The sequence below is a fragment of the Acinonyx jubatus genome, chromosome A2, assembly GCF_027475565.1.
Source record: "Acinonyx jubatus isolate Ajub_Pintada_27869175 chromosome A2, VMU_Ajub_asm_v1.0, whole genome shotgun sequence".
Taxonomy (NCBI): domain Eukaryota; kingdom Metazoa; phylum Chordata; class Mammalia; order Carnivora; family Felidae; genus Acinonyx; species Acinonyx jubatus.
In genome coordinates, this window is record NC_069383.1 from 153,319,551 (window position 1) to 153,345,351 (window position 25,801).

The 25,801-nt window shown below is 60.1% G+C and overlaps 2 protein-coding genes across 9 annotated transcripts in view; one reads left to right on the top strand and one right to left on the bottom strand.

The window, feature by feature from the left end:
- CPAMD8 (C3 and PZP like alpha-2-macroglobulin domain containing 8) overlaps positions 1-21,799 on the top strand; it is an 81,824-nt gene extending 60,025 nt beyond the window's left edge. For 3 of the 7 annotated variants that reach the window (XM_053219687.1, XM_053219688.1, XM_053219686.1), the window contains 16 exons: positions 2,782-2,863; positions 5,911-6,067; positions 6,202-6,276; positions 9,427-9,592; positions 10,579-10,665; positions 10,743-10,879; positions 11,313-11,468; positions 11,580-11,642; positions 12,430-12,614; positions 14,539-14,626; positions 15,472-15,546; positions 16,185-16,290; positions 16,377-16,487; positions 17,161-17,370; positions 17,967-18,090; positions 19,957-20,035. In XM_053219687.1, the coding sequence (XP_053075662.1) occupies positions 2,782-2,863; positions 5,911-6,067; positions 6,202-6,276; positions 9,427-9,592; positions 10,579-10,665; positions 10,743-10,879; positions 11,313-11,468; positions 11,580-11,642; positions 12,430-12,614; positions 14,539-14,626; positions 15,472-15,546; positions 16,185-16,290; positions 16,377-16,487; positions 17,161-17,370; positions 17,967-18,090; positions 19,957-20,020 (1,886 nt within the window). In that variant the 3' untranslated portion in view covers positions 20,021-20,035. Of the gene's footprint in view, positions 1-2,781; positions 2,864-5,910; positions 6,068-6,201; positions 6,277-9,426; positions 9,593-10,578; positions 10,666-10,742; positions 10,880-11,312; positions 11,469-11,579; positions 11,643-12,429; positions 12,615-14,538; positions 14,627-15,471; positions 15,547-16,184; positions 16,291-16,376; positions 16,488-17,160; positions 17,371-17,966; positions 18,091-19,956; positions 20,036-20,151; positions 20,318-20,706 lie in introns of those variants that run through there. The other 4 variants (XR_003413687.2, XR_003413689.2, XR_008297207.1 and 1 more) reach the window with 4 other exon arrangements.
- An 888-nt stretch (positions 21,800-22,687) lies between these two features.
- F2RL3 (F2R like thrombin or trypsin receptor 3) lies at positions 22,688-25,276 on the bottom strand. Of its 2 annotated transcripts, none has more exons than XM_027038202.2 (3): positions 24,748-25,276; positions 23,498-24,468; positions 22,688-23,029 (listed from the first exon to the last, which is right to left on the bottom strand). In XM_027038202.2, exons 1-3 carry the CDS (start codon positions 25,004-25,006, stop codon positions 22,904-22,906), a joined length of 1,356 nt encoding a protein of 451 aa, XP_026894003.2. In that variant the 5' UTR covers positions 25,007-25,276; the 3' UTR covers positions 22,688-22,903. The 2 variants fall into 2 exon arrangements, with proteins under 2 accessions (XP_026894003.2, XP_026894004.2); XM_027038203.2 differs by having other exon boundaries at positions 22,908-23,029; positions 23,385-24,468.
- Between the last annotated feature and the right edge of the window lie 525 nt (positions 25,277-25,801).

Consider the following 25,801-nt stretch of genomic DNA (forward strand, 5'->3'; position numbering starts at 1 on the left):
CATTCAGAGGCGAGTGGTGGGGGCTTCTGAGATCCCAGGCTCTCCTGGATCAGCCAGCCAGGGCACTAGGTCCCCGCCAGGGTGAGATGAGAGCCCACGGCCACAATGTTGGAGGGTTCCGCTTTCAAGAAAGACTGGCATGTGCCCAGCCCAGATGATGCCAGGCCCCTCTCCGATGGGGAAACTGAGGCATGAGAGCGCCTTGATCCCTGAGGCGAGCCTGGGGTTCCTGCCTCCTGGCCTGTTAAGGTTCCCAGTGACTGTGCTTCTGGATGAGATCTCCAAAAGCAGTCCTGATGATCTAGAACCATCCGTCCTCAACGGGAAAAGGAAACAGCGAGACGTCATGATGAAAATGTACAGCCCTTCGATGGAAAAGTAAGGTGGGTTGCCATGGGCTGAAAATCTGGCCTGATGAGGGCTGACCAAAGACTGCTCGGAAGCCCAAGCCCCCTCAGTCTGTGGCTGGGGACGCTCAGGTTGATGAATCCATCCCGGCAAAGGGCCTTGAAGGCCACCCCTAGTCGTAACCAGCAGCGCGGACCTCTCTTGGACAGCCAGACCCTGTGCCCTTCAGCCAATTGACATTGCAGACTCTACCAGTTTTCTGCACACTCGCTGGTGTTCGTTTCCTGGGCCCACCTTCACAAGTGCAGACGCTTCGCAGGGAGGGCGTTTTTTCCAAGTCGAAGGTTTCTGAGAGCCCTGCATCAAAGCAAGCCCACCAGCTCCGCTTTCCCGACAGCATTTGCTCACTCTGCCACATTTTGGTGATTCCTGCGATACTTCGAACTTCCAGATTGTTGTTATATTGGCATTGCCGCGATCTCGTGCTAAAGCTTGAGCGGAAGAGGAGTTGCTTCTAATGGACGAGGAAAGAAGGCTTCTTGAGCTGCAATCTGCTCCTGGTGAAGATGCCGTGAAGACGGTTGGAACGACGACACAGGGTTCAGAACGTCACAGAGGCAGAGTGGAGGGGGCGGCGGCAGCGGGATTTGAGGGGACGGACTCCGATTCCGAGAGAAGTCCCACCGTGGGTGAAATGCCATTAAACAGCATCGCATGCTGCAGAGAAGTCACTCGTGAAAGGAGGGCTCCTTCGATGCAGCGAACTTTACTACTGTCTTATTTAAGACATTGCCACAGCCACCCCAGCCATGAGCGACCACCACCCCGATCAGTCAGCAGCCGTCACGTGGAGGCAGGACCCTCCACCAGCAAAAAGATTACGACTCACAGAAGGCTCCGATGACAGTTAGCATCTTTTTGGCCATGACATTTTAAAGTTTTTCTTTTTTTTTAAATTTTTAAAAAATATATTTATTTTGAGAGAGCGCGCACGCACACGTGCACAGCAGGGGAGGCCCAGAGGGGAGAGAGAATCCCAAGCAGGCCCTGCACGGTTGGCACGGAGGCCCATGTGGGGCCCGAACCCACGAACCGTGAGGTCAGGACCTGAGCCGAAACCAAGAGCTGGACGCTCAACTGACTCAGCCACCCAGGCGCCCCGGTATGTTTAAATTAAATAAACCAAGGCACGTACATTGTTATCTTAGACATAATGCTGTCGCAGGCTTCGCGGACTGTAGTGTAGTGTAACCATAACTCTAAATATACAGGAAAACCAAAAAACTTCATTTGACACGGTTTATTGCAAACGGGTCTGGAACCGAACCCGCGGTATTTCTGAGGGATGCCTGTACCACCCGCTGGGTGACTCAGAACAGGACTGGGTTCACTCTCAGCTCCGGGGGCCAGAAGTCCAAAGTCAAGGTTCAACAGGGTTGATTCCTTCTGGAGGCTCTGGGGGAGCCCGTCCTGTAGACACATCACCGTGCTCCCTGCTTCCGTCTTCACAGGGCTTTTTCCTGTGTCTCTATTTCTGCCTCTCCTGTCTTCTAAGCACATCAGTCCTTGGATCTCGGTCCTCCCTTATTCCGCGATGATCTCATCTGGACATCTTCCGCATAATTGAATCTGCAAAGACCCTTGTTCCCCCTAAGGTCCCATTTTGGGGTTCCAGGTGGCCATGAATTGTGGGGGGGGTCACTGTCCATCCGGTATAGCGCTCCCTTCTGCTCTTTCCACCTCCGAGGGCGCAGCACCGTCCTTCCAGCGGGGAAGTTGCAAACCTTGCTGCTCTCCAGATCTTTCTTTCCTCCGGGCCTCAGCGGCTCTGCCCACACTGTCTCCACCACCTGATCCGGGGCGGCCCGTCGTCCTTGCCCGCCTGGACGGTGCCCACCTCCCGGTCTGCCTGCTTCCTCCCTGGACCCTACAGACCACCCACTGCCCATGTCCCCTTGCGTCCCAGCCCCGCTCACACCGCCCATGCCCCCCCTTGCTGCCCTGGCAGCAAGGCCAGACCCCCAGGGTGGCCCGAGTGGCCACCTCCCCTCCCTCCCCTGCCCCCTTGCTCTTCTGTTCTCTGAGCACACCAAGCTCTTGTGGCATAGTGCCCACCCCCGGGGACAGAGGGTGCTGCCTCGAGATGGTGCACGTCACCGACCACCCAGGCGTGATGGGTATGTGAGCAGGGGTGACAAAGAGGTGATGTCAGGAAGCGAGAGGAATAGAGTGGAGGTTTCGGTCGCACCCGTGGAGTGGGGTTGCGCATCTCCGGTTGTGGGTGGTGGGGCAGTTTCCAGAGCCTCGGCTGTGAGCGTGGGACAGTTTTGGCCCCCCCGGATGGGAGTATTACATCACGTGGAGGTCCCACGGTAGGACGAGGCCCAGTCCCAGCGGCTCGCCAGGATGCCGACCCCTCCCTTTGCCCCGCAGGCTACCAGCGGCAGCTGACCTACAGGCACCGGGACGGCTCCTACAGCGCCTTCGGGGATCGGGACGCATCGGGGAGCATGTGGTGAGTCCCCATTCCGGAGGGCATGGCCGCGGGGTCTCTCCACCTCCCCCCCCCCACCCCGGAACCACAGCCTCACGCGCAGCACAGAAGGGCCAGGACGCTCGGGGCCAGATCCCTGGGGTGGCCGGGGGGCCTGGCTGGGAATTGGAGACAGCCGTGGCCCCTGCTCCCCTGGGATTCAGAGGGCAGGTGTGCTGGGCCCCGGGTGCGGCGAGGGGGGGGGTTCTGCTGCTGTTGCCGCAGTGCCCCAGGCGGAGCCCCTGCCCTCCAGCCCCTCGGGAGCAGGTCCTGGGCGTTCTGGTCTCTTCAGAGACCACTGGACCCTGAAATGGGGGTGACCCGGAGTAGGAAGGGGGTGGGCTGGGAGAGGCCATACCACCACCTGGAGGCTGAAGTCGGGGGAGTGTGTGGGCACAGCAGCCTGGGGCCTGGTTTCCCTTTGGCTTTGGGGGCGTCCAGGGCAGGGATGGGGCTTCAGGGTCCCGGAGGGAGAGTGGCCGGGACCAGCGGACTCCTGGGGCAGGCACGCACAGGTTTTAGGGTATGGGGCTATTTCGCATTTTGGCGATTCACGTCAACAGAGCCCGGAGCCACCACTTGAGTTTCTTTCTTTTCCTTTCCTTTTCCTTTTCCTTTTTTTTTAGTTTTGGTAAAGTACACAAACAAAAGTTATCATCTTCACCATCTTAAGCATCCAGTGCGGTGACATCGAGTACATTCACCCTCTCGTACGGTCGTTACTGTCCGTCTCTGTCCGTCTCCCCAGAACTCTTTTTGAAAAACTTTTTGTTTTTTTTTTTTTTAATGTTTCTTTAATTTTGAGAGAGATAGAGAGACAGAGCGCAAGCAGGGGAGGGGAAGAGAGACAGAGAGGCACAGAATCGGAAGCAGGCTGCAGGCTCTGAGCTGTCAGCACAGAGCCCGACGCGGGGCTCGAACCCAGGAGCCGTGAGATCATGACCTGAGCCGGAGTCGGATGCTCAACCGACTGAGCCACCCAGGCGCCCCTGAAAAAACTTTTTGTTAATGCTTATTTTTTGAGAGAGAAAGAGTGTGAGTGGGGGAGGGGCAGAGAGAGAGAGAGAGAGAAAGACACAGAATCGGAAGAGGCTGCAGGCTCCGAGCTGTCCGCACAGAGCCCGACGCGGGGCTCGAACCCAGGAGCCGCGAGATCATGACCTGAGCTGGAGTCGGACGCTCAACCGACTGAGCCACCCAGGCGCCCCTGAAAAAACTTTTTGTTAATGCTTATTTTTTGAGAGAGAAAGAGTGTGAGTGGGGGAGGGGCAGAGAGAGAGAGAGAGAGAAAGACACAGAATCCGAAGCAGGCTCCAGGCTCTGAGCTGTCTGCACAGAGCCCGACGCGGGGCTCGAGCCCACGAGCCGCGAGATCATGACCTGAGCTGCAGTCAGATGCTTAACTGACTGAGCCCCCCAGGCACCCCGCGTTGTGCTTTTATGAGACTGCGAGCGTGTGCTCGAGATTCACGCGCGCTGAGCAGGTGTCAAAGTTTCTTTCCCTCTTAAGGCCGAGCAATGAATGTCTGGCTGTATGGATACGCCCGGTTTTGTTACTCTGTCCGTCAGTCTGGGCAGCTGGGGGGGCTCCCATGGTGTCTAGGGCCACAGAGCTGCTGGGAGCACGGGGGCACAAATATCTCCTTGAGACCCCGCTTCCGTGTTTGGGGATATCCCCGGAAGTGGGACGGCCGGGTCGCATGGGAACGCCCCCTGCAGCCTGTCGGGGCACCGCTGACCATTTTCTTCTAGCTGCCCCGCTACTTCCTGTTTCTTTAGCAGCACACAGGGCTCCGGTCCCTCCACATTCTTGCCAACACTTGTTGGTTTGTGCCGTTTGGACGACAGCCACCTGATGGGCGTGGCGAGGGGGAGCCACTGGGTTTGAGGAGCGGGGACCGCGCCCCCGTCCTGAGTGGGGCGTTCTCCCGCCGACAGTTCTCTCGCTCGTCCCTCTCGGCTCCTTGGTTTCCATCCAGCGTTTCTCCCGCGATTATTCTTCACCCCCTCATTCATCCCTTGGTCCCATCAACTAAGTCACTCGGGTGCACCGTGACAGAGCGGGGAGGGGTGCGGGGTGGGCAAGGCACAGGCCGCAAAGCCAGGGATGGGCAACTGTGACCCAGAGGTGGGCTGTGGGGAGGCCAGGCGGGGGTCTTGAGGGTCCAGGGAGCCCATCCCAGAGCGGGGGTGCCTGAGAGGCTTCCTCCGGGCAGAGGCGCGTGGGCTGAGTGTTGAGGGACAAGTGGGACCTCGTCCTGTGTAAACGGGAAGGGAAATGTGCCTGGACACGTAGCTGAGGCTAGTGGGTTGGCGGAACGTTACCAACTTCAAGCCACAGAAATCTGGCAAATAGGCAATTCTGAATGCCAGTTCACGCCACAGTGCTGGGGAGGCCACACGGTTGGCCAGTCTGGCAGCCCCACAATGCATCGGGGCCCCGGGTCTTTCCTTGGGCCCCTGTGGGCTCTCTCAGCACAGTGGCTGCTCCCCTCATGGTGGCAAAATTGCAGCAGCTGCTCCCAGCATCACCGCATGTGCCCATTCTAAAGTCACTCTCTGGGCCAGGGACTGAAATGCCCCCAACTGTGGCTAGGTGGGGCCATCAGGCGTCTAAGCATCTAAGGCACCTGGCTGCAGGCTTCCAAGAAAGACTGGAGATCTCTCTGGAAGACTGGGGATCTCTCAGGGAGTGGCTGTGGAGGGGCAACAAGGAAGGTTTCCTGCATGTGGCAGGGGGAGGCAGGGCTGGACCAGTTCCCGGGAAGGCCTTGAGTGCCAGACCCTGGTGCTGCAGGGAGGCGGGCCTCTGTCATTGGGCCCTGCTGGGTGCCCACACACTTCCCTGGAGTGCTCACAACAGCCCCGAGAGGGCAAGCTGGACCCTCCTGTGTTATAGGGGAGGAAGCAGAGACTCGGGCAGTGCAGGGAGTGTGCACGGTTCCTCGGGGTGCCCACGGGAGGTGACCTTTTCTGCACCACCGTCCCCGACCCATGGCCCTCCCAGCCCCTGCCTCATCCTGTTTTAGGCTCACGGCCTTTGTCCTGAAGTCCTTTGCCCAGGCACGAAGCTTCATCTTCATCGACCCGCAGGAGCTGGCGGCTGCCAAGGGCTGGATCATCCAGCAGCAGCGGGGGGATGGCTCCTTCCCGGCCGTGGGCAGGATCCTGAACAAGGACATCCAGGTGAGTGGACTCTCCGCCTCCTTCTGGTGCCTTAGCCCTGCCCCCTCCCCCACTCCCCGGGGCTGTCTCGGGCCAGTAGGAGGTCAGGGGCTGTCCCCTCTGGCTCAGGGTGAGGCTCCAAAGTCCTCTTGCAGGGTGGGATCCACGGCACAGTCCCGTTGACGGCGTACGTGGTGGCTGCACTCCTGGAGACAGGCACTGCCTCGGAGGTGAGCACAGGGCGGCTGGGGGAGTGGCTGGGCAACGTCCCCACCGCAGGCCAGGCTGGCCGTCCGCGGACAGGCTTTATTTCTTCCTTGATGCCTTCCTTCCACTCTTTTTCATGCTTTCCTGTGGTCCCAGGATGCTCACCTTCTTGTAGCCCGGGCAGAGGATTGAGAGGGTCCTGTGACAATCGTGGGGGGGGGGGGGGGTGGAGGTGCTGTATCCTGAGTACGAGACGTCCCAGGACTATCTGACACCCCGGGAGCCTGTTTGGGGCTACGTCACGTTCCTGGCTAGTGACCCATGGGCTCACTTCCGGGAGTCCTATACCAAAATTTGTGAAATTTTTTGGGGGGGAAGGGTCTAGAACCTCCATTTACAGTGGGTACTGGAGCCAGTCAAGGTGTAGTTGTCCCCAGGGACTGGAGAGCCATTGTTGCTTCTGTGAAGCGAGGTGCGTATGACACGTTCCCTGCGGTGAGGGCGTCCCTGGTGGACCCCAATGCTGGGAGTAGGGACCCCACCATTCCTAACATCTGTATCGGTTCTACATCCCCTGGTGACGAACTGCGAATTGTGGCTTTTCTCAGAATTCGTGGCCTCCCAATCCAGATTTAACCTCTGGGTCTAGGGTTTGCCGTGACCTAAGATCTTCTAGGTCCTGTGCACTTTGCCTGGAGGGCCCCTTGCCCTGTGTTAAAGGGCTGAATCGTGTCTCCCCGAAATGTATATCCTGAAATCCTAACCCCCTGTCTTAGCCAGCTCGGGCCGCCGTAACAAAATACCACAGTCCAGGAGGCTTAAACCATAGACGTTTACTTCTCATAGTTCTGGAAACTGGGAAACCCAAGTCAAGGTTCTGTTTGAGTCAGTCCTTGGTGACGGCTCTCTTCCTGCCTTGTAGACAGCCACCTTCCCTCTGTGTTCACACGTGGCCTTTCCTTGGTACGCACGTGTGGAGAGAGAGGGAGTTCTGGTGTCTCTTCCTTTTTGTGTAAGGACCCTAAGCCCATTGTGGGGGCCCCACCCTCAGAAGCTCAGCTAAACGTAATCACATCCCAAAGGCCCCGCCTCCTAACACCGTCACATTGGGGTAGCGCTTCAACGTGTGGTGGGGGGCCCAGACAGCACCCCCATACCTCGGAATGTGATTAGGGCCTTTGAAGAGGTAAATCAAGTTCAAATGAGGCCATCAGGATGGGTCCTAATCCAATATGACTGGCGTCCTCATACAAAGGGGGTTGGACACAGACACACACACACAGGCAAGACGACGTGGAGACACAGGGAGAAGACAGCCGGCTGCAAGCCCGGGAGAGGCCTGGGACAGCCTCTTCCCTCAGTGGCCCACACCGTGACCTCAGACTTCCGGTCTCCAGATCTGTGACACCATGTCTTTTTTTTTACTGTTTAAGCCACCCACTTTGTGGCACTTTGTTACACAGCCATTGCAAACTCATACACCCTGCCTCTAGGATGGCCAGCGGTCCTGAGGGAGTCCCAGGACCGGGGGGGGGGGGGGGGCTGGTGAGTGCCTGCACCTCTGAGGCCGAGGGACCCCAGCCCCTCCGCATCCCCTGAGGCGGGCCCCTCCTGTCTCCTCTGGCTCTGCTCCTTCTTCCAGTTAAATGGACTTCCAGGTCATTCGGACCCTGTCACACGTTTAGAGCTGTGTCACGTGTGTCTTCATTCACTCCGGACTCTGAAGGCCCCTGTGCCCTAGGCTGGATCGTGGCCCCTGGATCAGGGTCCGGGCTGCTGTAGCAAGTACCACAAACTGGCTTCAGACAGCACGAGTTTATTCTCTCACAGTCCTGGAGGCCATACGTCTGAGGTCCAGGTGTCAGCAAGGCTGTGCTCCTTCCGAAGGCTCTAAGGAAGGTCCTTCTAGGCCTCTCCAGCTTCTGGAGGCCCCAGGCATTTCTAGTCTTGTGGCCACGTCACTCCAGTGTCTGCCTCTGTCTCTGCATGGCCCTGTGCCTGCGTCTCTGTGTCCTCTCCTATGGGGACATGGTCCTAACTGCGGTGTGTCGAGGCCCCAGGAGGTACATGGTATATATATCTCAACGCCCCACATTAGGGGCAGTTTCCATACTTTGTCCTGATCTAAAGATGGAGAGCTTTGGGAGAGCATGCTTTCTGAGATCTTAACAATCTGAAGCAGAGATATCTTTTTTTGAGAGAGAAAGCTGGAGTGGGAGAGGGGCAGAGACAGAGAATCCCAAGTGAGCCCCACACAGCACAGAGCCCAGTGCGGGGCTCGAACTCACAGAACCGTGAGATCGTGACCTGAGCCAAAATCAAGAGCCAGACGCTGAGCCAGCTGCACCAACCAGGCGGCCTAAAAGCAGAGTTCTCTTTTTTTCAACGTTTATTTATTTATTTTTGGGACAGAGAGACAGAGCATGAACGGGGGAGGGGCAGAGAGAGAGGGAGACACAGAATCGGAAACAGGCTCCAGGCTCTGAGCCATCAGCCCAGAGCCTGACGCGGGGCTCGAACTCACAGACCGCGAGATCGTGACCTGGCTGAAGTCGGACGCTTAACCGACTGCGCCACCCAGGCGCCCCAAAGCAGAGTTATCTTAACGCCATGGCTCCATCGGTGCCCACAGGAACACCGTTGCTCATTTATCAAATTCACGAATGCTTCTAATCACTCATTTTTTTTCCATTTAACCAATATGCTTGGGCAGCTTCTCTGCATCAAGCCCCCGCTGGACAGCGGACTCAGTTTCTGTCCTCCAGTGGCTCACATTAGGGCTGCGGGAGAAGCATGATCAGGGTTGGTGGGCTTCCTGGAGGAGGCAACACTTGAAGTGAGGCCTGGAGGATGAAGTGGGCCTGGGCAGGGGTTCTTAAAAGGCAGCCTGGTGAAGGGGTGGGTGGGACAGGGTGGTCAGGGCTCTGCCTGATTCCCCCAGTACTTCTCTGGGTTGATACACTGTGCTCAGACCTCATTTGGAAGAAAGCTGGCACCAACAGAAAGGGGATGGGGTTTTGAAAGCCAGGTCCGCACGCTGCGGGAGCCCTAGAAGGAGGCAGAATGAGAGTCTGGGAGCTCTCCCTAGGTGCGCCCTGGGAACCTGCGGGTGGGCAGGTGGGTGGGGGAACAGAGCAGCCTCGCAGGGCTCCACTCCCCACCCCATCCCGCAGGAGGAGAGGGGCGCCATTGCCAGAGCGAGGCACTTCCTGGAGTCCAGTGTGCCCTTGGCCGCCGACCCCTACAGCAGTGCCCTGACCACCTACGCGCTGACCCTGCTCCGCAGCCCAGCAGCCCCCGCAGCGCTGCGAAAACTCCGCAGCCTGGCCATCACGCAGAGTAGGTGGCTCCTGATCGCCACCCCAGAGGCCACCGTGGGACCCGCCCACCGTGCATCTCCCTAAACGGTTCATGAACACACGCATGGAGCTAAGGAGGCACCCTTTGCTCAGTCTGTTTTGTTTGTTATTCGTTGTTGCATCCAGCGGCTCCATTTAATGAAGTGGCTTGAGCCCGTGTGTCATTTTTCTCCCTCGTGGAATAGGGGATAGCCCAGAGGGCAGTAGAGAACGCCCCAGGCTTCCTGGAGACCAACCCCCGGACAGGGTGCTGGGAGGCAGGGAGGGCCCCCCTGCCTTCCATCGCCGGGTGAACCTTGGGAAGGAAGCCGTTTCTGTCTGCAGGATGTTGGTCTCTCCACCCACAAAATGACTACTCACTGTGCTTGGGGAGCCCCAGTCGTGGAGACCTCTCAAAGCAAGCCCCCTCCCGGCCCTCATCCCACTACCCGCCCCCCACCCTCCCCAGCAGCTTTTCTGCTCATGATGTCACCTGAGAAATGCTTTCATTGCTAAGAAGAAAAACAAACAAACATTAAGCAGAATTCTGAAACTACCCGATTGGATGACAGTGTCTATTTAGGACTAACTGCTTGAGATCCGGGGCAGGGAGCACGGATTTCTCTGTGGTCCGAGGGCCTTTTACATCACACATGAACTCAGAATCCTTGGAGCCTTACCAGGTAGCAAGCGGCTTCCTCGGTCCTGAGTAGGGATGGCTGGAGCCGCATCAGGGACCCGTCAGGAGGGAGGCCACCGATGTCTTCCAGGGGTACAGGAGGGACTGGGTCCGTCATGTAGTTGCAGATCTGAGACAGCCCCAAGGCCCTTCCTGTCCCAGCCATCTGCCCCTGGCACCCTACTCCCCTGGGGTCCATCCCCCGCCCCCGCCACGTCTCTCCTCGAGACCCATATGCACTGACACCGCGGGATGCCAGGCTGAACACTTAATTGGGTTGTGGCCCCTGACCTGTCCTGGCCCTGCAGATGGGGTCACCCACTGGAGCCTGACGGGTTCCCGGGACGTGGACAAGGATGCATTCCTGAGCTTCAGCGATGGGGTCTCTCAGTCAGGTACTGGCCCCCTGCTTTGGGTGCTGGGTGCTGGGTCCCGCCATCGGAAGGGCCCCAGCCAGCCTTGTCCATCGCAGTGGTCTCAGCCGAGGTGGAAATGACAGCCTATGCCCTGCTGACCTACACCCTCCTGGGTGATGTGGCCACGGCCCTGCCCGTGGTGAAGTGGCTGTCCCAGCAGCGGAACGCGCTCGGGGGCTTCTCCTCTACTCAGGTGAGTTGAGCAGGGCCAAGAGGAAGGGGCTCAGGTCCCAGCGGGGTCGCTGAGGCCCAGGCTCAGGGCTCAGAGTTCGCCAGGAAGCCACCACGTGTTTCAAGTCCCAAGGCGGCTCCTGGAGATGAGGAGTCCAAGAGAAAGCAGGGGGTGGGCCTGAGGGACAGATGCACCCGGCTTTGGGACAGGGACCCAGCCTCTGCTTCTGTGGGAATGCCCGCCTGTTATCAGGGCCCCCAGGCCATGGATGTCGGTCTGCCGCAGATTCACTCTCCATTCCACCCACTTGGGTCTCCGGCCTTCAGAGAGGGTCCATGGTGCCCCCAATTTGGGCCAGACCTCTGGGGATGGGGGGGGTGGGGCGGGGAGCAGGGAGGGACACTGCTGGCTGGCCCATTCCCGGGGCTGACAGCACCTCCTGCTGTGTCCCCAGGACACTTGTGTGGCTCTTCAGGCCTTGGCAGACTATGCCGTCTTGTCATATGCCGGCAACGTCAACCTCACCGTCTCCCTGGCTTCCACCAACCTGGACTACCAGGAAACTTTTGAACTGCACGCGGCCAACCAGAAGCTTCTGCAGACCGCGGCGGTGTGTATTCCTGGACCAGGGCTTGGGGGGCAGTGCTGGCGGCCCCTCCCCCCTGCCTGCCACACCCCCTCGTGTGTCTGCAGAGGGTGTCACGGCGTCTTCTCTCTTCAGATCCCCAGCCTCCCCACGGGACTGTTCGTGAGCGCCAAGGGCGAAGGCTGCTGCCTGATGCAGGTGGGGCTTCAGGGAGGGAGATCGGGCACTCGCTGGGGCTTCTGGAACCTGGGGATGCCCCGAGGGGCAGGCTGGGAGCTCCAAGCTCAGTGGCGGGCCAGGGTGAGTGGGATGGAGGTGTGTGGCTGAGAGAGACCCCGGGACAGACTGTCTGACCCCCGTCATGCAGCCCAGCCTGACCAAGGCAGGTGGCCATGCATTCTCTCGAATGTGGGTCGTCCCCCTCCCCCCACAAGAAAATCCATTTGCTCCTCAATCCAGTGGTCTCTGACCATAAGCAGACGCCCTCCCCCGCCCCCAGGGTTTGCCCAGTGCTTCAAGTCTGTTCTCCCTGCTGCTGTCTGAACCAGGATGTGCCCCCCTCCCCCGGACCCAGCCTGCCCCCCCCCCCCCCACAGCTCCTCGGTCACCAGGCCCTGGGATTTAGCTGCACTCTGGGCTGGGGCAGGCCAGCCTGCGGGCTCCGGCTGGTGGTCAGAGGGCAAGTCTGCCTGGAGACCCTGAAAACCTCAGCTTCCCCATCTCTACAATGGGAGCCCAGACGACACAGCGGAGAGGTGGGAGAGGCCTGGAGGCTGTTGGACCTGGGCTTGACATGCGTGAAAATGGGGTGACGGTCATATCTGCACCCACTTGGGCACTTGCAGGGCTAAACGAAGTAACAGTTGTCCCCACATCTGCCATTCATGCCACTTTTGTCATCGTTCTGGCCATGGCCCTGCCTCTCCCCTCCCCCAACCCCAGGTTCCCTAAGATTCGGTCCTCCCACACCGCCCCCCCCCCCCAGATTGATGTCACCTACAATGTGCCAGACCCGGTGGCCAAACCGGCCTTCCAGCTGCTCGTGAGCCTCCGGGAGCCCGAGGCTGAGCAGCGGCGGACCCCCGCTCCCGCCTCCTCGGCCGATGATGACGACCCAGCAGCCGACCAGCATCACCAGGAGTATCAGGTGACCCTGGAGGTGTGCACCAGGTAAGGCCACCTCCCCGCGGCCAACACTCCTGCCTGGGCCTCAGAGGAAGACAGCTCCTCCCAGGCCCAGGGTGCTGAGCAGGTGCTCAGGGTTGGTGTTTTGGGTCAGTCTGAGCCTGTGGATTGTGATGCTATCAGCTGGCATGCCTGGGGCACGCACCTGCTCCCTACTACATTTCCCACTGCTGTGGCCAGACCAGCCCTTGTGGCTTTTGTTACAGTTGCAAGATACCCTTGGCAACAACTCTCAGGGAACTTTGAGGGACAAGGTTCATGACTTATTGGTCCTGGAAGTTACACAGCATTCCTGGGGCCAGACAGCAAGGTCACAGGTACAGAGAGAAAAAGTATGCACCTGGGGCTCTGCCTTGATTGGGGTAGAGGGGGGGATCTAAGGTTTTGCCAGTCCATTCTCATATTTTTAATGTTTATTGATTTATTTTGAGAGAGCACGCCTGTGAACAAGTAGGGGAAGGGCAGAGAGAAAGAGAGGGGCGGAGGGAGAGGGAGAGAGAGAATCCCAAGCTGGCTCCGTGCTGTCAGAGCAGAGCCCGACGCGGGGCTCGAACTCACAACCGTGAGATCATCGTAACCTGAGCCGAAATCGAGAGTCGGACACGTCAGCCCCGTCAGTCCACTCTTTTTTGTCGAATTTAAAATTAAGGGCAGGAGTTAGGGAGCAGGAAGGGAAAAGCAGGTTAGTTATCTTGGCTGCCCAGGGTTTTCTAAAAGGGGAACTTCATGTGTGTGGGGCGCCTGACTCCTTGTCTAGTTGTTGAATCCAGTAGCCGTGTCAAACAGCTGGTGGTACGTGTATCTAAGATGGGTATCTTTGACGTGGATGCTTTTGCAAGCAAGTGCTTAATGTCAGGCACTTAACACTGCAGATGGTTTTTGAATGAGAGAAGGAAACAGAAGCTTCCAGATGGATGCAGCAGACCCCAGTGACAGGTGAGGCAGGTGGCCCAGGTGGGGACAGCTGTTTGTGGCCCCTGCCCGACTCACCAGAGCCTCAGGCCTCTCAGTTTCCCGAGGGTGACCCCAGGACCAGGTCACAGGGGTCCTCAGGGGGGGCACGGGCAGCTGCCCTCAGAGGATGCTCGTTGCCATGGTGACAATACGGGAGCCCAAAGGTGGATGGTTGCCATGGCATCCAAAGTCCACTGGGGCTGCCAAGGCCACTCTCCCATGACCCTCAATCTGCCATCAGCTGGGGTAGGGGGAGCAGGAAGCAGGCAGACTGGCCCAAGTCTGGCCCCATTAGGCCTGCTGGGGACATGCCTGGGCTCCCATGGCCCTATGTAGCTGGGGACATCTCTGTTCCTCTCTCGGATGTATGTGTGCCATCCAGATATGGGCTTACTCAGGCCTCACCCCAACAGGAAGCCTCCCCATCCTCCCCAGGGGCTGCGGCCACCATGGCCCCTTGGGCCCAGAGTCTACCGGTTCCCCTCTGAATATCAGTCACCTTCCTTGTCACCAGCACGCGGCACTGGGAGGGCCTGGCACGTAGCAGGCCCCAGAGGTCAATTGGGCATACCCCGTGTCACAGAAGGGGAAACTGAGGACAAGCACTGGGGAGTGACTGGGTATCCCCAGTCACCTGGGCTCCCATGGCCCCACGGAAACTGCTTCCTGTGCTGGGGACACAGCACGGGGTTCGGGGCAAGCACAACCCAGAGTCAGTAGACCTGGGTCAGGCCCAGAACCCTCGGCAGGGCCCTCTCCTTATGATCTTAGGGTCTCAACTGTGAAACGGGCTGACCAGCGACCTGTGTTTGTACAAATGGGCCACCCAGCCAGGCCTAGGGCGGGTTCGCCCAGGACTTCAGGCGCGGGGATTGTGGCGGGGGGCACAGAGGGGGCCACGAATTCCACCGTGGGGCTTGAGCTCGAGGGCCTGCGTCTCTCCTCTCGTTGGAAGGTGGCTGCATGCGGGGTCCTCCAATATGGCTGTCCTGGACGTGCCCTTGCTCTCAGGCTTCCGGGTGGACATCGAGAGCCTAGAGCAGGTGAGGTGGTGCCGGAAGGCGGAAGCCGGGCGCGGTCTCTAGCTGACCACCCTGACCAGGTTGCAAATTCCCAGCTCTTTTTTTTTTTTTTTTTGGCCTCTCCGGGCAAAGTTGGTGCATTTGGGCTGGTCGCCTGCTGAGGGGCAGGTGGGGAGGGGGGGATCCAGGTGGTGGAGGAGGGATTCAGCAAATATGGGTGTGCTTTAGGGACAACATGGGGTGCCATAGGATGCCCTCCGCCCTCGTTCTCCGGAGACCTACCGCTACCCTCAAACTCAAGAGAGACGAGCCCCATGCCCCCTTTTGTGCGAGGGAGGCACAAAAAGGGGGGCGCTGTCTTGCCTGAGGCCGGAGGAGGCCTGCAGTGTAGGGAGGATGGAGAAGGAAAGGCAGGGGGTGGGGGCGATCAGGGAGGCTGGGGAGAGGCAGGGTAAGGAGAAGGGCCAGCACAGAAGCCTTGGTTTTATGGATCAAACACGGAATTCGCAGGCTGGAGCATGTTACATGTTGTAGATGAGGTAAAAGCAGGTGGCAGGGCCCAGCTGGGCACCTCGGGTTGCCTTGAGTTGGGGCTGGATCAAGGGAGGCTGCAGGAAGGGGAGGGAAGGCGGGAGCTCGGGGTACCTTCTCCTGGGTTCACGGGTCACACTGACCTCCATCCCCTGGGCCCGGTCCATGGCGACTTGCTGGACAACCATAGGCAAGCCTCCAGCCTCTGGGGCTTCGGCTTCCTTCCGGAACTGGCCCACCTCCCACTGACCAGCATAGGCCCCATGAAGACCGGGGAGGAAGCAAGCACTGGGGACAGGGGCTGGGTGGACCCTGACCTCTGGCTTCCTCGCCAGCTGCTCTCTGACAAGCATTTCACGCTGAAGAGGTACGAGGTGGCTGGACGCAGAGTCCTCTTCTACTTCGATGAGGTACCGGCAGTGGGGTGGGGGCGGGGCAGGGGTGGAGGCACCGACCGCACCCCAATTAATGAGGGCAGAGCTGTCCTGGCCCAGTGTGGTTCCTGCAGCCATCTCCTATCATGAGAAAGAAACGAGGGCAATAATAAATCCAGGCAGAGCTGGCACAGCTGGTGGCCTTGTGCCCCAGCCAGCTCAGCTCACGTTGGTGGGAAAAGTTGGGAGGGATGTGGAACGGTATTCAGGCAAAAAAAGGAATGAAGCACGGGTGCATGTGGATGAACCTGGAAAACATACTGGATGAAAGAAGCCAGACACGAAAAGGCTTCGTAGTGTATGATCTCATGCACATGAAATGTCCAGAACAGGTGAATCCATAGAAACAAAAAGCGGATTAGCGGATGCCAGGGGCTAGGGGAGGGGAGAGTGAAAGACCGGCAGAGATGTTTTTCCAGGTAGGATGGAAGGACCCAGAGAATTGAGTGGAATCAGGTTCCTGTGTTTCACACACCCCGCTTGGTATCCCCCCCCCCCCCCCAATCGGCCAGTTCTGGGCGCATGCTTTGAGGCAGAGCAGAGCCTAGGGGCCCTAGCTCATCCCTGAGCCTAGTGGCCCCAGCCCGGCCTGAGCCCGTCCGCTAACCCTGCAGATCCCCAGCCGGTGCCTGACCTGCGTGCGGTTCCGGGCGCTCCGTGAACATGTAGTGGGCAGGACGTCCGCGCTGCCTGTCTCTGTGTACGACTACTACGAGCCTGGTAGGCCCGCGCCCGCCCGCGTCCCCAGCTCAGTTCCTCGCCTTGTCACCCGTCATTTCGTCACTCTTGCCTCCCGCGTCCCGCAGCCTTTGAAGCCACGCGCTTCTACAATGTCAGCGTGCGCAGTCCACTTGCCCAGGAGCTGTGCGCAGGGCCCGCGTGCAATGAGGTGGAGCGCGCCCCGGCTCAGGGCCCCGGTGAGTGCGCGGGGCCACTGCCACCCCGACCGTCCTTTTGGAGCTCAGATCAGAGCGGGGAAGGGGGTCTCCAGGCAGAGGGGGACCGCTTGGTAAAGGCAGGAGAAGAGGGCAAGGTCAAGGGTGAACATTGTGGGGGCGGGGCCAAGCAGAAGGTCGGTGGGCAGCGAGGAGGGGCGGGGCCGAGCGGGGTGCTGGTGAAGGCGGGAAGGGGCGGGGCCGAACGGGGTGTGGGCGGGCAGCGGAAAGGGGCGGGGCCGAGCGGGGAGGGAGGGCGCCCAAAGCAGAACCCGTACCTCTCTTCCTCCACAAAATAGAGGCGTAGCGACTGCAGGGCCTTGGCCATGAACTCAGAGTGGCCGCAGCAAAGTGTTGGGCGGGGCTGGGAGGGGTCCTTCAGGGCCTTTTTCTTTATTTTTCAAGCATCTTGAAATGGGTTTAGATTGCTTTCGTTGATAAAATTTTGTTTTCGTAAGTAGTAAGCAAACACTTGAATGAAATTCTACCAAGTCAGGGCTCAGGGACTCCCAGTAACTGTCGGGCCCCAGGCCCCACCCGGTGGAAGGTAGTCCCTGCCCCCAGGGACTTTTCCCTCACTCCAGGCCCGGTGGGAAGCGCAGACCAGATGGGGATTGGGGTCCCCCAGTCCCTGCCGACTTCACCTCGCCCCCAGGCTGGTCCCCAGGCGAGCGGGGTCCTGCGGCCGCCCCAGAGGAGGGGGCGAAGATTACGCGCTGTGGCTGCCCCCGCGACTGTACCGCCCGCGGGGACCCTGTCTGCGGCTCTGATGGCATCGTCTACACCAGCGCCTGCCACCTGCAGGAGGCCGCCTGCCTAGGCCGCGCGAGATTGGAGCCCGCGCCCCCTGGCCACTGTGTCCTCGGTGAGGACCCACTCTGGATCCAGCCTGTGGGACCCCACCTCTCCCTGCATATAAATAGTGCATCACCCTATCTTTTTCATTACCTCTCCCTCCTCTCCATCACCTCCTCCTCCCCATCACCACCTCCCCACTCCCCCAACCCCCTTCTAGCATCACTCTCTCCTCTTCCTTTCTTTTTCCCTTCCTCCCACTGCTCCTTCCTGAATCTCACAGTCCTGGATTCTCTGTCCCTGATGCCCACAGCTTTCCCCACAACGGTGGCCCCTGCATCTCTCCAGTCTCTGTCTCTCTGTCTTTGGACTCGAGACCATCACCCTCTGTTCCTCAGGTGTTGTGTCCTCCCCGCCCCCCGCCTCTGGTTCCGTGTATCTGGGTTTCTGGGTCTCCTCAATCTTGCTGAGTCTCTCCTCACTCCCACCCGAAGCTTGCGCCTTTCTGCATCTACCCATCTGTGATCTCTGTGTCCTCTTCCCCCACCGTTGTGACCTCCCACCTCCTTCTGGCCCATATCTCTCTTCTGCAAGGTCCCTCTGGGCTGTCATCCAGACCCCCCCCCCCCAGTGCCTTCCTACTGACTGAGTGCCCCTTCCTTTCAGAGCAGCTGACACCAGCCTCTGCGTCATACAGTTACGACTATGACCCAGCCCCCCTGGACGCTGGGCGTGTGGCAGCTGCTCATGGCCATGAAGTGATAGACTTGGAGGGGGAGGCGGAGGACAGGTGAGAGCTGGACCCCCCCAACTCCCTCCCCTCACTTGCCCTGGACCTAGCGGGAAGGAGAGTGATTCATCGAGGGGTCCGCCTGCAGGTTTCCAGGAACGAAATGGGGGATCCGTTCTCTCCTGACCCCTCTCCCCACAGTCTACCCAACACACATCAGGGAACAGCCTGTATGAGCCTGGTGAGGCTGAGTCCTCCCAAGGACTGGACCCCAGGACAGGCCTGTCCATGAGGCCCACTGGGACTCTCTGTTAAAGAAAGAAATTATTCACGATGCTTGTTAAAGATGGGAAGGAAGACTTTATTCAAGGGAGAGAACTTGAATACGAGATAGGTAGCGGGACCATGCAGTGGGGTCTTGCAGTGGAGAGGAAGACCGGACCCAGCTCTACAAGAAAAAGTGGGGGTTTGTAGCCAAGGACCAGGATGGGGGGCAGTGGACGGAGAATTACGAACAGGAAACATCGGGATGAAGGGGGGATTCTGGCAGGACCCACCTAACAGTATTTCTGCTGAAGGCAGGCCAGGGTATCAGACTGCGCCCCAGGGGTGATGGGGAGGAAGGGGCCCATTAGATACCGAGAGTGATCAGATATGGGGGGGGCGGGGGAGGATTCCAGCTTAAGCTAAGTAGCAGGGTTCTTGCCACAATTGGACAGTGCTGAGATGAACACAGAAGCCCAGAAGTTGAGGCCCAGCTGAAAAAGAGTTGGGTCAGAGAATCTTCATCACTCCAGGGAAGGGAGGAGGAAGTGGGTGAGGCTGGGAAGGGGCGCTGGGCAGACTTCCTGGAGGAGCGAATCTTTGGTTCTAAGTTAACAGCAGGCTCCAGAGGTGTAAGCCACAGGTTGATTTTATCGGCTGAGCTATGTGGCAGCTCCCAGGGGTTGCTGAGCACCGTCAGGCCTGAGGCTGTGTCTGCCTGAGCCCCGGGTCTCTCCACTATACATCAGTGGCACAGGCTGGTTTCCACTCCCACACAGCAAACCCAGTGGGAATGCTTGTCCTTGGGCACCCACCAAAGTCTGGTAGGCTCGGGGTGGGGGTGGGGAGCATCATCCCACACCAGGCCCTGGGGCTTAGTCCGAGTGCATTTAATACAATCGTTGATAGGGCTGCTGGGGTTTCATGGCTGCTGTTTCAATACGTGTTCTGTTTTGTTCTCTACGTGCCTCCCTTTGGGTTTACTGAATAGTTTTGGAGGCTTCCATTTGGATTCCGCTCTTCCTATTTTAGCATTCTTTTTTTTTTTTTAATCTTTTTTATTTTTGAGAGGGAGAGAGAGAGAGAGAACGTGGGGTAGGGGCAGAGAGAGGGGGAGAAAGGCTCCATGGTGACACAGTGCAGAGCCCGATGCAGAGCTCGAACTCAGAAACGGTGAGATCATGACCTGAGCCGAAATCCAGGTTCAGACGCTTAACCGACTGAGGTGCTTAACTAGGCACCCCAGCATCACTTTTTACTCGTAGCTTCGGGAATTATAATACATCCTTACGTTTGTTTTTTTAATGTTTATTTTTGAGAGACAGAGAGAGGACAGAGCCGTGAGCGGGGAGGGGCAGAGAGGGAGACAGACACAGAATCCCAAGCAGGCTCCAGGCCGTGAGCCATCAGCACAGAGCCCGACGCGGGGCTCGAACTCACAAACCGCGAGATCGTGACCTGAGCCGAAGTCGGACGCTTAACCGATTGAGCCTCCCAGGCGCCCCTAGCATTACTTGTTACTCATAGCTCCGGGGATTACAATATGCATCCTTAAACTTTTCGGTTTACTTGGTGAGAGTACCGGACTGCTTCACCAAAAACGTGGCAACTTTGAAGGCATTTCTGTCCGTGTGTGATCCTCACCCGCCCCTCATGTTGTAGTTGTCCTGTGCCCGGCTTTAAACTCTCCCAAGCATTGCCCACCCCTCCCTCCTGTATCTGCTAGCTGTCTCCAGTGCCCGCCCAGAGGTTGGCTCTTGTTTTTCTTTGGTTCGGGCGGGGGTGGGGGGTGGGGGAGGGAGGTAGTTATTAAACTTCTAAATTTGAGGTAATCCTAGTTTCCCACGCGGTTGTCAGAGATAACACAGAGACCTCTCAGGTGCCCTTCACCCAGTCCCGCCTGCGGTGACATCCGGCAGATGAGTCTGAAGACAGTGTCATACCAGGAGACTGACGTCCATACCTCCTGTGTTCATAAGTCACCGCTTTGGCAATTGAGCCTGTGCTCTTTCCCCGCACATAGGTTTGTGTCATCACCCCCATGGTCGACACAGAGCAGCTTCCCTTTCATAGTGGCGCCCACCTGGCCCCTGTCTGTAGTCTGTCGTTTCGGGGATGCTGTGTAAATGGAATCCTGTTGAGGTTGGCTTTTCTCACTCAGCAGAGTTCCCTTGCCGTCCGCCCACGTTGCTGCGTGTAGTGGGAGTGAACAACCTGTCCCATCACCGTGACCCGGTGGGGGTGGACAGGGTCCTGAGGGGCTGGGCCAGACCAGGGGCCCCCCAACCCCTCTCTAGGGACGATGCACCTGCCCCAGTGGGCAGAAGCGGCCGGGCTGAGCCGTGACGTGGAGGCAGGTTCCGCCAAGGGGACCTGGCAGCCCACGATGTCTTTCTCTTTTTCTCTCTTCAGCCAGAGTGGCTTCTCTTCCTGACGCTCTGAGCAGGAGCACTTGATCTGGCTGCGTGCTATCACTGTCCGGTCGCTGGAAGGGGGCCACTGATGGGAGAGCTCCCGTGACTCTCTGGTGGGCTGGCGGACCCCACCCCAGGTGACCCCAGCCTCCGAATGAACCTGATAAACAGAACACAGAGACCTGCCTCCATGGATGACGGGCCTCCCCCCAGCCCTCCCTCAACCGGAGGGTCGGCCTCGATCCCCCCCACCTCCTCAGCTGCACCTGGGGCTGGGCACCCCCCCTCCTCAGGCCAGAGCAGCTCACGCTCCCCCAGAGGAGACGCTCCTCGGAAGGACCTGTGGCCAAAGGCCTGTGTCGGAGGAGACACGATGACATTTAGCCCAAATCAGGGACACAAAAAACACCCATCTCCTCATCACCAACTTCGAAGTGAAACAGTCCGCCTTTCTCCGAAATCGCAAAGCTGTGGCCCCCTTTGGGGCACCTGGGCCGCTGAGCCCCTGGACCTAGACCCCAAATGGTCCCATAACTGTTACAGTCCACACACACACCCCCTGTCTCACCCCAGGGGTCCCTGAATGTTCCGTCTTGACGACCTGCCAGCCCCTGAGGGCAAGCCAATGGCTCTGACCCAGGCACCTTCAGCTTCCTGCCTCCAGGGCTAGGTCGACTTCTCATCTCGGGGCCTCACCACCGCCTACTCCCCCCACCCCCGGACTCCTGATCGTGGGGACTGCCCTCTCCCAGCTCCACGACCAGACCTGCCTTCCCTGGGGGACCCTCCCAACTATCATCAGATTCCTCTTTGTAACCCGCAGGGGATGCCTTGTCTCTGTTTCCTCCTGCGCACTGTCTCCCCACCCCCTTGCAGTGGTATTTATTTCAACCCACGCTGCTCATCTCTGACCCCCACCAGGGACAGCACAGAGACCCTGAGGGTGCTGCCTGGCCAGTGGGTCCCCGTCTTGCAGCACCGGCCACTTCCCTTGCCCGTTCCTCCCACTCCCAGCCTACAAGGGACGGTTCCTGGGCCCTGGGCCCCTTTCCTGGTGGAGGCAGCTGGTGTAATAAAAGCTCATTTCCAGAGTCACAGGCTTTGGCCTCCGGGGGGCAGCACTGAGGACTAGAGCCCCAGCTCCCTAGTTCCCTAGTCGACGGGCCCAGCCTTTCAGAGCAGGATGGGCGAGGAACGTTTCAGACGCCTGCCCCCCAACCTAATGGTAGATTCCTGTGCATTTCTAAGACATTCTACCAGTGTAGAGAGGTCCCAGGTACCCTTCCCCAGCGGCAACATAATTGGAAAACTACTACGTCATCAACCAGGCTATTGACGTGGATGTGCTTCACTAATCTTACACTTCCCCAGGTCCTGTGCACGTGAATGTGTCCTGGGGCTGCCTGCCCTCTGGCTCATTCTTCCCCAGACCAGAGACAATATGGGCCCCGGTGGGGAGCCCCGGTTTGGCCCCTACTTCCCTCTGCCTTGGGGAGCTTGCTTACCCCCAGACGCAGTGCCCCATGGTGCTCTCTGGGAGGCAATGGCCGTCCTTCCCCATGTGGTGCCCTCCTCTAAGTCTGTTCAGAACGGCTCAGGCCCGGGGCAAACAGCTGGGGGTGGGGGGGGTCACAGGGCTACAGCCCTCACCCCCCAGGCCCACACTATCCACCTTCCAGTCACCTGCGCATCTGATCCTGGAGTCATGGGGGACATTAGCATCAAGAAGGGGTGCCTTGGGGTAAAGGGAAGGGGCGCCATCTGGCAGCGACAGTAGGAGACTTGAGCCCTGTGGATCCTGAGGAGTGGAATGGGGGCCTCCACGGTGATTATTCAGGAGACCGCAGCCCCAAACCCTGGAGCCCATGCCAGAGCTCGACCTGGGGCTTTTAGGAAGGAGGATGGCCCACCAGCCTCCTGGCGGGGGGGGGGGGGGGGGTGTCCCGCAGCAGGTGCAGGACAGCATTGGCCTTGCCTCCTCGGCCCCACCTTGGACAAGGTGGGGGGGGCTGGCTGGGCCTGGGAATATTCATTAAACCCCTATATTCGTTTCCTGGGGTTGCTGTAGCTAAATACCACAAAACAGGTGACTTAAAACGGTAGAACTTTATTCTCTGACGGTTCCGGAGGCCAGAAGTTTGAGATGCGGGCGTGGCCAGGGTTGGCTTCTTTTGGGGGCTCCACGGGAGAGTGACTCAGGCTGCTGTCCCGGCCTCTGTGGCCTCTGTCGGTCGTGGGGCTCCTTGGCTGTGGCTACGTCCCCCCAGTGTCTGTCCTCGTGGTTGTATGGCCTTCTTCCCTGTGTGTATCTTTTCCCTCTTCTATTTATTTTCATTTTTTATTTTGATTTATTTGAGAGAGAGCAAGTGCGAGTGGGGGAGAAGGGCAGAGGGAGAGAGAGAGAAAGAGAATCTTGAGCAGGCTGCACACTCAGTGTAGAGCCTGACGCAGGGCTCCATCCCGTGACCCGGGGATCATGACCTGAGCCAAAATCGAGTCGGCCGCTCAGCCGACCGAGCCACCCAGGCACCCCCCCACCCCGTCCCCTTCTTGCAAGGACACCAGGCCCACCAGATGACTATTTCCAAACAAGCTCACCTTCAGAGGTTCCCGGTGCATGTGAACCAGGAGTGGCCCCGGTTCGACCCCGTGCCGCCCCCCCTCCATCTGACCCACCTTCCAAGGGGCCATCACACGAGCGAGGTGGACCGGGTGCCAGTGCCCGGGGTGCCCCCCTCCCTGGAGGCCGTCGAGGCGCCTGGAGCCCAGCAGAGCAGCCCCTCCCGCACCTTGTCCCTGAACTCGGCAGACACGTAGTAGTAGACGAAGGGGTCCACGCAGCTGTTGAGGGTGCTGAGCGCCAGGCTGGGCACGTAGGCGGCATACAGGTTCCCCCAGGCGTCCGGGCCGGGGTCCGAGTAGTGCAACAGCAGCAGCGCGTTGCTGGGCACGAAGAAGGCCACGGCCGAGGCCAGCACCAGCGCCGTCAGCCTCCGCGCGGGCCTGTAGCGCCGGCCGCCGGCCGCCAGCGTGCACAGCGTGGCCCCGTAGCTCAGCAGCATGGCCAGCACGGGCAGGAAGCAGCCGAGCACGGCCAGGCAGATGAAGACGGGCCGCCAGTAGGAGGCCTGAGCGCCCACGGGCAGCACGTCGTGGCACAGCACGCGGTCCGAGTGCGGCAGGCGGAAGGTCTGCCGCTGCAGCGCCAGGGGCAGCGCCACGGCGAAGGCCGCCAGCCAGGCCACGGCGCAGAGCCCGGTGGCCAGGCGCCAGCCCCGCAGGGTGAGGGCCCGGAGCGGGTGCACCACGCCAAGGTAGCGGTCCAGGCTGATGGCGGCCAGCAGGAGCACGGAGCCGTACATGTGGCCGTACAGCCCGGCCGTGCTCAGGCGGCAGGCGGCCTCGCCGAAGGGCCAGTGCTGGTCCCGCAGGTGGTAGGCGACGCGCAGGGGCAGCGTGAAGGCCAGCAGGAGGTCGGCGACCGCCAGGTTCATCAGCAGCACGGTGGAGGGCAGCCGCGGCACCCGTGTGGCCAGCACCCACAGCGCCAGGCCGTTGGCGGGGAGCCCGACCAGCAGAGTCAGCCCGTAGAGCGCGGGCACCAGCCTCGTGGGCACCCAGCCCAGCAGCAGCGCCCGAGAGCCGTCCGAGACCTCCACCTCGTCGCTGCTGTTGGCCCAGGGCCGGCCGGGGAAGCTGCGCAGTTTGGGCGGGAGAGGGGTCCCCGCCCGGGGCCCGGTCGGGGGCCCCGGTGTGTCGGCTGCGGGGGGAAGGGGATGAGAGGCGTTGAGAGTCTAACCGCCACCCCCACTCCCCACCGCCCGGCCGGTGGTGCGGCTCCCGAGGGGGCCGGAGTCCAGGCCCCGGCTCTCAGGAGACCCCAGCTCGGTGGGTCAGAGCTGGACACAGACGCCCCCGGCCCCGTGTGGGCCCAGGGCTGGGCTGGAGGCCCCTCTCCACCGCCCCCCCCGCCACCTATTTCCCCCTCATTGACTCTAGGCCTGCCCCCGGTCCCAAGACGGGGCCCACGGTCACTCACCATCACCTCCCCCCGTGCTCCCCAACTCGTCGTAAGTGAGGTGGGTCTGAGTGCCATCTTCCAGGCTGAACCCCAGCACCAGGGGCCACAGCAGCAGAAGTAGGCACATGCTCCGAGACGACACCGGCTGCTCTGGGCTGCGGCCGGCTGAGCTCGGGCTTCCTGCCCGGCTGGACCCCCACCCCCAGCTTCCTGAGTGCCAGTGGAGGAGTGGACAGGGCCTGGTGAGATAAACCAGCCTCTGCCCCCACAAGCCCATGGCAGGCTCCCGGTGTGGCCCGAGGAGTCCCGGTGGCTGGGGTCACTCAGTGACGCACAGGTGCCTCATGGGGTCCAGGTGCCGGGCTGGCGGGACGGGGGAGGAAGCTCCAGGCTGCAGTCCCCGCCCCCTCAGCACCCGTTGGGCCCAGAAAGCCTCTGTGGGCCAAGTGGCCGCTTCCCGCCGTCTAGTCACATCTGCAGCCACCATTCCCACGACAGCCCTCTGGGTCGCATCCCCAGTGGAGGGCTCTTGGCCCTTCCCGAAGCCCCCCCCACCCCTCACCTCCTGTCTGTGGCTGGCTGGCCCAGAGCCCTGCCTCCCCAGGTCAGAGGTCGGAGCAGGTGAGTGACTCCCCTCTCCTCCAAGCACCCAGGTCCTCGGTGGGGGCTGCCCTGCTTGTTGCTGCCTCACTCACACCCCTGCACTGTCCCCTGGGCGGGCGGGCACCAAGTGAGGTGCGGAGAGGGGAAGGCACTCTTGTGAGTCTGGGGTCTGCTGAGGGTGTCTGAGGGGGTCTTGGTCCTCAGCCTGGACCCACGATGCTGACCACGTGCTACCCTGGGGTGCCTGCTTCTGGGAGGTGCCCATCCCTGGCTCTCGAAGCCCCTTCTGCTCCCGTCCTGGCTCCACCTCCAGCCCGGGGCCCCTGAGGATGGTCGTGGCCATATCTGAGCCTGAGAGTGGTGGCCGGGCCAGCCCAGGAGACAGGGCCCCCCCAGCCACCCCCACCCCGCTCTGGCCCCTCCACGTCCCTGCACTGAGATGGGGCCCACTGTGCAGATGAAGACACTC

Excerpts from the sequence above, each read along its gene's own strand:
- F2RL3 (XM_027038202.2), bottom strand. The coding sequence starts at position 25,006 with ATGGGCTTGTGGGGGCAGAGGCTGGTTTATCTCACCAGGCCCTGTCCA. Across the intron at positions 24,469-24,747 it reads GAGCACGGGGGGAGGTGATG|CCGACACACCGGGGCCCCCG; the intron begins GTGAGTGACCGT and ends TTCCCCCCGCAG. Across the intron at positions 23,030-23,497 it reads CTGCCGAGTTCAGGGACAAG|AAGAGGGAAAAGATACACAC; the intron begins GTGCGGGAGGGG and ends GAAAATAAATAG.